The sequence below is a fragment of the Rhincodon typus genome, chromosome 23 (genome assembly GCF_021869965.1).
Source record: "Rhincodon typus isolate 14 chromosome 23, sRhiTyp1.1, whole genome shotgun sequence".
Taxonomy (NCBI): Eukaryota; Metazoa; Chordata; class Chondrichthyes; order Orectolobiformes; family Rhincodontidae; genus Rhincodon; species Rhincodon typus.
In genome coordinates, this window is record NC_063354.1 from 33,517,245 (window position 1) to 33,531,381 (window position 14,137).

Here is a 14,137-nt window from a genome sequence, read left to right on the forward strand (position 1 = left end):
GTCCTTTTATTTAATGTTGGCTAATGCATTGTGTGGAGCTAATTTCCTGACAGTTTTGTCTGTGGCAGTTTGCCATTGCCTTCAAAAGTCTAGGGAAGAGGACAAGGCATCAGGCCCTAAGTCTACCTAAACTGCAACAAGCAAACCTGTGGTACAGGCATTATTCTGAGCTATAAAATTATCTGTCTTGGCATTTAGAGTGACATACTGGCTCAATGGTTAGCAGTGCTACCACACAGCACCAGAGACCAGGGTTCAATTCCAGCCTCAGGTGACTGTGCAAACTCCACACAGACAGACATTCTCCTAGTGTTTGAGTGCGTTTCCTCCCACAGTCCAATAATGTACAGGTTGGATGGATTGGCCATGGGAAAAGCAGTGTTACAGGAGTAGGGTGGGATGCTCTTTGGAGAGCCAGCAAGCTGAATAGCCTCTACCTGCACTATAGGAATTCTGTGAACTGAACCAACCAGGGCTTTCCTCAGACTGCATCAAAGCCCCACATCTGAAGTGCACAGATTTTTCACAATGTTGGGACAGAGGTGGTAGCTGGAGAATCTTTCTTATGGCCATTTAGTAATGGAAAACAAAATGCATCAATGACTTCAACCCAATGCATTTTGCTCCTCGTTTGTTTTCTCCCCACTTGATTTACTCTGCTCGAGTTCCACATTGTCTTTCATCACTGCTATCCCCTATTTTACTTACCTGACATGGTCTTGTATGTGAGCATAGTGTCACACTTGTCCTCTGAAGTTACTGTTGCAACATGGGTCTTGTTTCAAATACCTTTCATCAGTAGCCCATGCACTCAGTCCCACATATTATTAGAACACCTAAGAGATTGACATTATCTTTCCTGCTGACAAGCTTCTTTCAAAAAGGGCAGATTAGGAGTGAGTGATACCAAGACCAACATGTGAAATATTCCATGATCTAGTAGGAGGTCAGATCTAGGGCGACAGAACTGTGCGGCCCTGGACCTTAGCAAACTTCAGCTGTGCAGCAGTCAAGCTGAGGACTCAAAACTTGTTTATGGAAGAAAGAGAAGTTTGAATGTTGACTGATGCTTGGATACAAACTTATCCAGTTTTTTAATCGCATTAATAACTGCAGTTACCAAAGTAATATTTCCCTCAGACATGAAGCACTGGACACATTTTTATTACACATTGTACCTTATCCAGTTTCTAAAGTGAGCACAAGCATAAATCGACAAGCACAGGCAATGTATGTTCGATCCAGGGACAGATATTTCTCTGGAATGATTTTATTACCAATTTAGAAGGGCTGACAATAGCTCGGACTGTACATTCTTCCAGAAACATTCTGTCTTCATAATTTTCTATGGTAAGAAATACCTGCACTGTACATCAGCTTCATTACAAAGCAACAACTTCTAGTCATCAGTGACCATCTGTACAACATATACAAGTTTATGCTACATTCAGGTTCTTTAAGACATTGAAATTCATTAGTATTGATATAGTCATGGCATTCTTGAATAGCAGTGATCAGTCTGAAGAGAAATGAATTACCTTTTGTCCAATTTAGTTTAGCTGAAAATTGTACTGTTGCCTAGCAACACTGAGCTCTAATAAAGTGGCATAATGCTTAGTTCCATCAGTACCACATATCAAATGCAGTGCACTATGGGATAGTGTTCTTTTTGCTCCATTCTCTTTAACTAGATCCTGGTGACCAATTCTGAAAGAACATCTTCAATCAGTGGACAATTGACAAGGATTTTCCCCTTTGTCTCTTGCATCTTTGTAGATCCTTTTGAAGTCCTTATAACGGGGTGCACAGCCTAGGTGAACCTCACCAAAGTGCATGCTGCCTACAAACAGGAAGTCCCCTTCTCCTTCCTTGACGCCACAGTGTAGCAATGTCTTTATGTGTCCCAGCCACTTCCCACTCTTCCCGATTGGCTGGAACGTTTTGCTCTTTTGTCTGTAAATCTTGTCAGCAAATATATCGATTGTTGATTCTTCCTGCTGCAGATCATGTGACACCAAACGAATGCTTCCTCTGACCACTGAGGTAACAACAGAAAAATTACTTTTTAAATGAAAAGGCTGCATCATTAAAATATGAAGCATAAAAATAAAACACAGGCATGGAAAAGCAAGTTGCTTCATTTTAGCACATCTCTAGTTCTTCAAATTTTGAAGATCCTCATTATTTTTATTTCCCTCCTGAAAGATTTCCAAATGTTTGTCGGTTTTTAATATATCTTTCCTAATTGCTATTTCTAATTTCCTTTTTCACTTATTTATGCTATTTCATTTTTCCCCCATCTGGATGACAACAATAACCAGTTTTTGCCTGTACTATAGAGCTAGAGCTAGAGTTTTTCTAATCTATTCTCCCAGCTTGATCACTATACACTGAGGATCAGTCTTATTCCCAGTTCTGCATTCTGTATATTATGTAATTATTTTTACAGCATGAGGGTCAGAAAGATCATTTAATGATGAGGACTACAACACAATGGCCAGTACTATATCTCAGTGACTAGAACTTTGGTCATGTGTTCAAAGATCTTGTTTCAGAGTTGTTTTGTAAAGCATTAATGTAAGCAGTGACAATTGTACTTTGGTAGGCTGTTTAGATGTCTACAGAGCACTTTGACATGTTTAGTTCATAAAAGGTTCTATATCAAAGGTAACTTGGTAATGTGGTAACTTGAACACTGCTGATTTAGAAAAAAAAAGAGGCATGTTGCTGAAGGCTTTCAACTTGCATTCATCAGGACAAACACAAGAATATCAAATTTTAAAACAATTGTAATTTCTACTGGAGGAGAAAAAGATGCCAATTAGTCAAGGCATTGCCAGGAGAAAGTAACAAGGAGCCATTAGCTCCCTAATCTAGCTCCCAGGTAATTCAAAAAGGCACAAGGTTTGAACATATTCCTTTTGTTTGCAAAGCACTTGTCTTTGCATATGAATGAATGTCACTCATAATAAGCATAAATGAGTCCTGTTATGAGCTAAACTATGATCTTAAATTGGTTATTAGTATAGATAATAGTGCAATCAGGATCATTCAGTAAGCGCTGCCTAATTGTAAAATCACATCTACCCATGTAGATTTTCTTTCAAGTTTTGTAGGCTTTGGCTGATGGAGATTGGTCTGTACTTTATCTATTACAAACAACTGAAGGAATATGTTGTTTGATTCCTTTTTTGTCATGATGGATGCAGGGGATAATGATTCAATGTTTGTCCAAAAAACAAAGGAACTTCTGAAACAAAAGTGCCAGAATTTTACGAAACCATCTCAATTACTAATACACAAGTAAATGTAGTATCTGGATTAACACAATAGGTCAATTTCAGTGAAGAGTGGGACTGAACTAGCCAGAGGCCAATGTGGACAGGGACTCATGCAGTCCTCTACAGCAGGAGATCTGGGGCATCTAGATTACGAGGCTTCATTAGAATAGACCCCGTTAGTCTCCCATCCATACCTGGTAGAAATCAGGCAGCATTTTTTGAATGGGATGGAGGTCAGAAGAGTGGGTTATGGCACTAAGATAAGTGGATGGGAAAGAGAGTTAGGATGGTGAGAGGAATGGAGAAATTAGGAGTGGTAGACCCAAAGGTTTTCCTTTTAGAGACTCCTGGACTCAAAGAAAGTACATTCTAAATTTAAAGAAGTCTCTTCTTGACAGGTGTGGCCTGGTAGGGAAGGCAGAGAGGCTTTTTGCACTGATGCCTAGGAATATGATTGCAGTTTGGTTAAACAGGATCCCACTATCTTCTGGCTGCTTAACTGTTTGCTTGGTTAATATTGAGACACACAAGAACAGATTGAGATCAGTCATGATACATTTTAAACCATCCCTGTCTCAGTTTTTTCTCAGGCAAAAGTGGGTTAAAACTCAACTCTCTATTAGTGTTTTTTTTGTTTCATATAGGAATATTTGTAGCAGTTATGCACTCCAGTTACACAATGGCAACTTCTAGAACTAGCAAGGCACAATCACCCAGTCCTAGCAATTATAAACGAACATATCTATACTAAATTACAGAGCAAAGCAAGGGTATAAAAAAATCTGATGACCAATTTAGAAGCCAGTATGAGATGAACAGGCCATGAGCCAAATTCAACCTCAATCAAGATTTTAGCTGATTAGACTGTGTCACACTCAAAAGACACATCAAGTTGTTACACTGCCTTTTTGGCTATTATCTTGCATCTTATTTTGGTCAGCATCCAAATTTGCAACTTAAATTGTTGAATTGTTGGCACTGAATCAACAATTTAATAGCCAGAATAATGGGCTGACTGATGCACTAATATGAACATCAAGGTCCAAGGAGTTTTCTTTCGTTCTCCGAAAAATAACCTGACTTTTTGCTTTTGAACTGGATTCAAAGATCACGGGGTGACATGGCAAAGCATTCCATAGCTCCAAAAGCTGCTTGTATCTCAACAGTGTGTTTATTACAAAACAGTAAAGCTGCACAGTGGTTAGCACTGCCGCCTCACAATGCCAGATACCTTGGTTCAATTCTTGGACAACTGTCTGTTTAGAGTTTGCACATTCTCCCCATTTCTGTGTGGATTTCCCCAAGTGCTCCAGTTTCCTCCCACAGTCCAAAGATATGTGGGTCAGCCGTGGCAAAAACCTTATGTGGGGTTATGGGATGGAGGGGTGGATCTGGGTGGGATGCTTTTCATAGGATCAGTGCAGACTCAATGGGCTGAATGACCTCTTTTTGCACTGTAAGGATTTTATGATTTTGTATATTTCACTATCATAATGGAGCATTATTTAAACACACAGCTTAAACAGTATAAGCAAAGTCCAAAAATCTTGCTCTGTTCTTGACAGCATCCTCTGAAGAATGTTAAAGAAAATGCCCAGTGCTCACACTTGGGACTATTTGAACACAAAATCCCTTTAAAATCTATGGTCTGTTTTATTCAATGTACAAATTTTCAGACAATTACAGACTTTAGTCAAAATAAATTATCAATTTTCTTTTAAGTCTGATGATTACTTTGATTCCTTTTAGTCATTCTATTTGCTGTTCAGCATTAGATGTTCAATGCTTGGCATACCCTAATTGAACAACGTTCCAAATTAAAAGAACATCTATTTAACCTATACAATGGTGAAAAGAAGAGATCAACTGTAATCATTCTTACCCAAATCACTAGTGCATGCAGCGATCAAAAGTTCTGTATCATTGCAGGGGCGACAAGAAGCTAGAAAGAGAAAAAAAGCAATTTAAAATCCAGCCTTTTAAATCTGCCCTTACAACAACTCTAATGATGTCTCTGTTAGTGTACTTTAAAGATGTACATCCAGAAGAAGATTTCTCAGTGCACTGTAAAGAATAGTTTTCTCTTAGACTTTCAGGTTGCCAGTGTCGTCATGCTATCACTAATGCATTTGTTCAGAGTGAAATTGCTACAACCACTGTTATTGACACCATCTGACCCATTAACATGTGCTGGAAAACCTGAAATACCAAATTAACTTAAATGTGCAATCTTTCACTAATCATTTAATCACAGCACTGAAATTACACTTTAGTCTGCCTCTAGACTTCTACTTTAAAATGGCTTAGATATGATAACTTATCATTCAGTAAAATGCAAGCATAAAATGCTGTGTAGTTTACCCTTATATGGTTTTTAAATGTCATCTTAAAGCAATGCTTTAACTGGATAACTAACTGTTAAAGACGAAACAAATCTAGAAGCATTCCGTACAAAAAGGTAATTCAAGGTGTTTTATAGATGTGTTGATCTTCTGCTAAACAGAAAGTTCAGTTTCGTAAAAGAACTGAGTCGCGATGTTATTCAGTTTTCATTCATGCTGCATTCCTGCATCTTTTGTAAAATGCACGTTTATTAAAATTTAATAAAAACATTTATAACAGTGAAAATTATCACTGACACTGTAAAATCATTTCTCCTTCAGCCCCACCTCATAATACACCATTATATGTCAAGTACTCCATAGAATATACTTAGGATTTGAAAGATTGATTCCTAATCCGCAGCAGCATATGAGAAGGTAATGAAACCTTCAATGAGTACAGCTATTATATCCAGGATGTCAGGACATGGATTTAATCAGCTACTTCATTATTTTGAAAAGCCATGTATTTATTAAATAGATCCGGAAAGAATGCTGAAGAAAGAGAACAGGTTTGCAATCCATCAGGGACTAAAAATGAGAATTACATTGTAACAAATAAGGATACTGCATTTTCAAATAATACCAAGAACACAATATTCTTTATTTGTTCTCATGGAAGGATTTTAATATTTTGTGGTCAGTATATTTTTTTTCATTATTGACCAGAAAACTCTTGTTTCCATTTCCTCCAGGTCTGTCTCTGAATCAAATCACTAGAAGGTAACCACAGGCTTCCATCCACACAATAGAAAGAAACAATTATGAATCTCCAACGCACAGACACTTACAATTCAGAGCTACTTCCAGTATAATATGGGCATTGTCTGGAGCCCACAGTGAATTCTGCTGGGGATTACTTTACGTTTACTGACAGCATCCTGCAGTAACCTGACTCAGGCCTAACCACTGCTCCTGAGCCCACTGCATTCACTGCTTGACAGAAGGATGTAATTACATCATTCCGCACAAGCCAGCAGTCGTATTGCAGCTGCTTTGAAAGACTTGCCCTCTGAACTTGATGTTACTGAAAGTACATGATGCTGCTAACAATAGGCAGCACTTGTTGGCCAACATACTTTGTGAATAGGTCTTCCCAAGGGGCAGCAACCACTTATCACCAGAATGGCATAATGGCCAAGACCTGAGCAGATGAGCACTTTCTCGACAGATTCCTCAACCCTAATTAAAAGAATAACGGAGAAGGAAAGTCCACATAGAATACTATTTATGTGAGACTCTATTTGAAACAACTTTTTTTAAAAATCAGAATACTTTCATGAACATTTAATAAATTAGAACAGTGCTCTGAATAATAGGTATTTCCCATTCCCCCCCTTTTCTTTCCCTATTATCATCACAGAGCTGCAATAACTGTGTACCACTAGTCCCCATAATCCCTAGATCGGTAGGATTAGAGAAGGTGGTTGTTCCTAAGTGCTCAGACTTAACTTTAAAAACATCTCATACTATGCCAGGTAATAACATGTTTATAATCCAGACTATTTCCATTTGGTGCTCATCCTAATTTTAATCCAAAATTAATAATTTTAAAATCAAATTGGAGTGACTGAAGCATCAATTGAGTTCTGATGCAGCACAGTGAAATGTTAGTCAGTTTTGATAATGGAGACAAACTGAAGCATTTTCCTACATACAAGCTGGATTGTGAGAAAATTAAATTCCATGGTATCTTTGAATGGTTCCACCTTTTATTTTTATTTCTTCATATTTCATCCCAGCTCCCCAATCTATTTTAGTTCTTAGCTATAGCTCAACAATAGATTATGGAAGAAAAAAGACCTTCAAACAAAACCACATTGTTATTCTTACACCAAGGTCTTGAATAACTACCCTTCTAAACCAGCCATAACACCTAAAATATGCCAATACAATTCAGATCACATCTGACATGAGTCTTTGGTGAAGTTTGTACTGAATTCCTGCATTCAGATCAGCATTGGATCACGGAGGGTCAAATCTAGTACAAACTGGTGATTCCGCAAGTAAATCAAAATAGTCTATAGAATTTTATTTCCTCACACATTACCACTTGTATTTTCTTATCTCAGGAAGATACTTCCATTTATGCAGTCTGAACAATTGTTAAAAGAAACAGTAAATCTTCGAGTATTTTGGGCTATCAGACCCTGAGATTGCAATTTTAAAGAAAAAGCAATTAGGCATTTGCAATTCTAATCTTGTCATTCCCACCTCCCTCTAAACCAATTGAGAAGACAGGATTTATACTGCATTTGTTATACCAGTTCCAGCAGCAGCCTATAAAATAGAAAAAAAAGTTGCAAATTTGGTCAAGCCATACTTATCCTACACACACTGAAAACTTCGTCTAGGTGAATAAATAAGAACACAAATGAAATCAGATTACAAATGCTGGAATTGCAAATTAAAGTAACATGAAATGTACAATCATTTAAGAAATGTGTTAGCTAAATAAAACAATTGTCAAGAGGCACATAATAAAAGGTTTCAAGACACAGTCCTTTGGGTGGGATGTTCAAGGGATTTTTGACAAAAGATGGCAGATGGTTTGCAGTTTTACATCTGTGAAGAAAAAAACTACTATATAATTCTGTATAGATTGAAGAGCTGTTATATTGTTTGTTGCTATATTCTAACCAAACAATTTCTGCAATGATAGTCACCTACTCAAGAGAAAGCAACATTCTCTTACAAAAGTTAGGAACAGGGCCCCCTCAGGGAATGTGTTACTATTTACAGTAGTCATAGAGGGTCACTGGGAGTGTGTCAATATTTACAGAAGGTCACCCAAACAAACATGTTTGAATATCTCTGCCACAACACCACAGTTTCTTTTTCCCAAAAAAAAGATCAAGATGCTTTTTACTGAATTTCCTGCCTGTGGAACTGAACTTTATTAACCTTTCTAGTGCAAACTATAGACTCAACAAGTCAGGGTAACTTAGCATCATCGAGATTTAAACAGATCCTTCGGTCCAACTTATCTATGTTGACTAGATATCCTAAATTAATCTAGTCCCATTTGCCAGCGTTTGGTCCAAATCCCTCTAAACCTTTCCTATTCATGTACCCATCCAGATGCCTTTTAAAAGGTTATAATTGTAGCACCCTCCACCACTTCCTCCGGCATACACGCACCACATCCTGTGTGAAAACGTTGTCCCTTATGTCCCTGTTCAATCTCACCCCTCTCACCTTAGGCCTACGCCCTCTAGTTTTAGACCCTCTACCCTGGGAAAAGACCTTGACTATTCAGCCTATCCATGTCCCTCATGATTTTATAAACCTCTACAAGGTCACCCCTCAACCTCCGATGGTCCAGGGAAAATAGCCCCAGTCTATTCAGCATCTCCCTACAGCTCAAACAATCCAACTTTTGCAACAGAGATAGTAGGAACTGCCGATGCTGGAGTCTGAGATAACAAGGTGTAGAGCTGGATGAACACAGCAGGCCAAGCAGCATCAGAGGAGCAGGAAAGCTGACGTTTCGGGCCTGAACCCTTCTTCAGAAATGGGGGAGGGGAAGGGGGCTCTGCAATAAATAGGGAGAGGGGGAGGTGGTGATAGAAGGTGGATAGTGGAGCAGATCGGTGGAGAGAGGACGGACAGGTCAAGGAGGTGGGCAATGAAGTTAGTAGAGGTGAGTGTAGGTAGGAAATGGGGATGGGGATTGGTCAGTGAGGAGGGGGGCGGGTAGGTGGGAGAGAAGACGGACAAGTCAAGGAGGCGGGGACGAGAGGTGGGGCTGTTCTTGGGATGAGGTCGGGGGTGGGAAGATTTTGAAGTTCAAAGTCCACATTGAGACCATTGGGTTGTAGGGTTCCAAGGCGGAATATGAGGTGCTGTTCCTCCAGTTTTCGGGTGGCGCCGTTGTGGCACTGGAGGAGGCCCAGGATAGACATGTCATCCAGGGAGCGGGAGGGGGAGTTGAAGTGGATTGCAACTGGGAGGTGTTGTCGTTTGTCACGAACCGAGCGTAGGTGCTCCACAAAGCGGTCTCCAAGCCTTCGCGTGGTCTCACCGATGTAGAAGAGGCCATATCGGGAACAGCAGACACAATATACCACATTAGCGGATGTGCAGGTGAACATCTGATATGGAAGGTTTTTTTGGGGCCTGGGATGGGGGCGAGGGGGAGGTGTAGGGGCAGGTGTAGCACTTCCTGCGGTTGCAGGGAAAAGTGCCGGGTGTGTTGGGGCTAGTGGGGAGTGTGGAGCAGACGAGGGAGTCGCGGAGAGAACTGTCCCTCTGGAAGGCAGATAAGGGTGGGGAGGGAAATATATCCTTCATAGTGGGGTCAGATTGCAGGTGGCGGAAGTAGCGGAGAATGATGCGTTGAATCCGGAGGTTAATGGGGTGATGCGTGAGGACAAGGGTGTCTGTTTTTATTGCGGGGAGAGGCTGTGAGGGCTGAGGCAAGGGAAATGCAACAGATGCAGTCAAGGGCATTTTTGACCATTGTGGGGGGGAAATTGCGGTCCTTGAAAAACAGGGACTTTTGCAACATGCTTGTAAATTTTTTCTGAACCCTTTCAAGTTTAGCAACATCCTTCCTATAGCAGGAGACCAGAACTGCCTGCAGTATTCTAAAATTGGCCTAACCAATGTCCTGTACAGCTGCAATATGACTTCCCAACTCAAATACTCAAAGCACAGATCAATAAAGGCAAGTGTACCAAATGTTTTCTTCACTATCCTGTCTACCAATGACTCCAAATTCAAGGAACATGAATCTGCATCACAAGCTCTCTTTGTTTGGTAAACCTTGCACATGAAACTACTCTTACCGCAAGTTTGTTTCCTGCCCAGAATCTATGAAATATCTTAGATAGTGACAAGATTTCTGAACATATCCTCGGTTATTGATCTCTGCTGTGTTAGCCGATCTGTACCAGGACAACAACAGCAGCCTGATGTCCCATGACAAGGCTTCAAAAGAATGATGCAGTATGGAATGGGTTAGGAATCAGATGGGGAAGCAAGGTTTAATCCCTCATGGTCAGTATCAAGTGCTTCCTACTTGTGGATATCACATTGGACCAGGATCAAATACAGCTGTGATGCCTTCCTCTGTCAAAGAGCTAAAATGCACTCACTTTGCCTGCTCCTACATATTGGTAGCCACTTAGATAAAATATTGAAGGGTCACCAATGCTGTCACAATTAATCATACCCACCCTGACCCATTTTCCTCCTAGCTCTGCTGAAGACAAAAGGCGGACTAAAAAAAAGACTCAAATCAATTAGTTGCCCGAAACATATTTTTTGTATCTGCATCAGCCGCAGCTCAGCCGTTAGCACTCTCACCTCTGCATCACAAGGCTCCAAGTTAAAGCCATTTCAGGACTTTCTGCATCAATAGCAAGGTTTACATTCCTGTGCATTTGGCAAGAAGAAAATCAGCCATTAAATGGAGGCCCCCCATCTTCCTCTCAGATGGATTGTAAAAATCCCATTGTATCATTTTGAGAAGAGAGTTATCCCCAATGTCATGGTCAATATTTTGTCAATTGATCAACATCACAAAGAACAGGTTATCTGGTCATTGTCATGTTGCTGTTTTTGGGATCTTGCTTGCATACATTGCAAGCTGCATTTCTTACGCATTACAACTGTGACTACACTTCAAAATATTTTTTCAAACCTTTTTTTGAAATATCATTGGTGGTAATGTGTTTCAAGATATCCATTAGCTGTAAAAAAGTGCTATCTGTATTTAAGGCATCACCTGTACATGCAAAACAAGCTTCCCTCTTATCTAATCCTTTGCTCCTTTACAGCTGAGACATTGGATATCTAAAAGACCATGCTGGTAATTCAAATAATATCCAAGGAAGCACCACCTTTCCTTGTCAAAAGTGTCCCTTCACTGCAACATAATTCAAAAACTAGACTGCTGAATTAACTTTGCAGTTCTAGATGAATAACGATATGCAGAGTGTAAAAACAAACCTTCAATTGGTCTTAAAGTTCCCACTAGTTTATGCAAGATGAGCTCAGTTTGATCCAGACCATGGAACATTACTGAGCAAATAAGGGTATTCTTTGGAATCATCCCATAAATCTATCAAAAAAATAAAGTTATTGGTATATAAAATTGGCCTTGGTGGAATCCTAGGCAATTAGTTGCAAATGTCCACACACTAGTGTCCAGTACACGCATCAGAAATCATTTTCTGGAATGTAACATTTCAGGGGCAGGATGTCCTTTCCTTTATTACAACACTGTTTTGATCATCCTGTGTGGCATGACTGACTCAACATGTCAGCTTAATCCCAGGAGCAAAGCCAACTGTGTGTATGTGTCTGTGTCTGCGTGCCTATGTCTCCATGTGTGCTTGTGTGTACGTATGTTTGTTTTGTTTACATGTGTGTCTGTGCAAGAGAGAGCAAGCATCTATATATGTGTCTATGTGTGTATACTAATTTAGTCTGATGGGTTCTCTCAGCTCTCCAGTCCACAAATTGATGATGAAAAGAGATCACTGAAATCAAAAACATACAAGATTCCTCAAAACAGGAATGTCTGACAGTATTCAAAATAAATAAACCATTGATTTTAACCAAGGTCTGTACGTAAGTAAGCAAAGTTTTGGTACAGTAATAACTGTAATAAAATCCAAAAGTGCTGGATAGGTCTGGTAGCACATGGGGAGACAAAGTTATGTTTCAGTTCTGTAACCTTTCATCAAACCTCAGGTTGGTTCCAATCAAGACTGGCCTTAATTTGGAGCTCAAACCCAGGGGAGGCTGTGGCCATTGGCCAGGAGTTGGCTAGTGAACAAGTTGCATCCAGAAACCTCACTCAATTTCGGATGGCAGCTGGACAAGGGAAGCAGGAAACAAAGTACATGCAGTGATGTTGAGCTGACAAGACCAACAGGGAAGGTGGGCACTGCTGAGGCAGGCAGTTGAGCCTGAAGGTGCTTCAATGACAGGTGCCAAAAGGCTCAAAGATGCTAAGGATGTATGGGTGCAGGGGAACATCTGCCATAGAAGGAACGATGGATGTGCTACAGCCCCATCATGGTCATCAAAGGTCATCTACAATGAGCCAGCGTCTCAATGCAGTGCTGACAGCAGCTCTGATGGTAAGAAAATATCACACTTGTGCAAAATAGCCCCTAACAGGGAAAACACCCTCGGAGAGAGAGCAAATCCACCCAAGGCTTCCTTCAATCAAATCAATAAATAAATACATACATACAGGTGTTGTGCTGAAAGCAGTCACAACCATTACTATAGCAGAGTCTGCATGCACTAAACAGACCAGGATTCAGCATCAAGTTGAAGGAGTGAAGTTGTTGCAAAAGGATGATTTGGGGGAAAAAGGTTTGAGCTGGCCTTCTGGATAGTGTGAATTGGGCCCTTAGCCCTCATCAAGCTCAAAAATATGGTGTGACTGCTGTATGCTGAAGGTCAACTGATAAGTATTCAAAGGTGACAGGTTTGCATAGAGAAAATAAGGAGAATCTGTTTTAACTGGGAAGAGACTTGCAACAAGAAAGAATTAGATTTAAAGATAACTGGCGAACGAACCACATCAGAAAGGAGGAGAAGAGAGATAACAAGGTGTAGTGCTGGATGAACACAGCAGGCCAAGCAGCAGAGGAGCAGGAAAGCTGACGTTTCGGGTCTGGACTCTTCTTCAGAAGATTTCTGATTTTCTGAAGGGTCCAGACCCGAAACGTTAGCTTTCCTGCTCCTCTGATGCTGGATGAACACAGCAGGCCAAGCAGCTCTACACCTCGCTATCTCAGATTCTCCAGCATTGGCAGTTCCTACTATCTCAGAAAGGAGGAGAATTTGTTTTATGTAATGAGTTGTCATAATTTAGAATGCACTGACTGAAAAGGTAGTGCAAGTAGATTTATCAGTAACATTCTTGAAAAGAAAATCTGTACAACGCAATGGAGAAAGAACATGACAATGGAATAAACTGTGGTATACTGCATCCGCTGTACCCGGTGTGGCTTCCTCTACATCGGGGAAACCAAGCGGAGACTCGGGGACCGCTTTGCAGAACACCTACGCTCGGTTCGCAACAAACAACTGCACCTCCCAGTCGCGAACCATTTCAACTCCCCCTCCCATTCCTCAGATGACATGTCCATCCTGGGCCTCCTGCAGTGCCACAACGATGTCACCCAAAGGTTGCAGGAACAGCAACTCATATTCCGCTTGGGAACCCGGCAGCCCAATGGTATCAATGTGGATTTCACAAGTTTCAAAATCTCCCCTCCCCCTACCGCATCCCAAAACCAGTCCAGCTCGTCCCTGCCTCCCTAACCTGTTCTTCCTCCCACCTATCCCCTCCTCCCACCTCAAGCCGCACCTCCATCTCCTACCAACCAACCTCATCCCGCCCCCTTGACCTGTCCGTCCTCCCTGGACTGACCTATCCCCTTCCTAACTCCCTACCTACACTCACCTTTCCTGGCCCCATCCCCGCCTCTTCGACCTGTTTGTTTC

At 40.8% G+C, this 14,137-nt stretch overlaps 1 protein-coding gene across 1 annotated transcript in view; it reads right to left on the reverse strand.

Moving 5' to 3' along the window:
* Window positions 1-1,231: 1,231 nt before the first annotated feature.
* metrnla (meteorin like, glial cell differentiation regulator a) overlaps window positions 1,232-14,137 on the reverse strand; it is a 24,251-nt gene continuing 11,345 nt past the window's right edge. The window contains exons 3-4 of the mRNA XM_020534481.2: window positions 5,164-5,223; window positions 1,232-2,038 (exon numbers count right to left, since the gene is read on the reverse strand). Coding sequence (XP_020390070.1) covers window positions 1,722-2,038; window positions 5,164-5,223 — 377 coding nt within the window. The 3' untranslated portion in view covers window positions 1,232-1,721. The remainder of the gene's footprint in view (window positions 2,039-5,163; window positions 5,224-14,137) is intronic.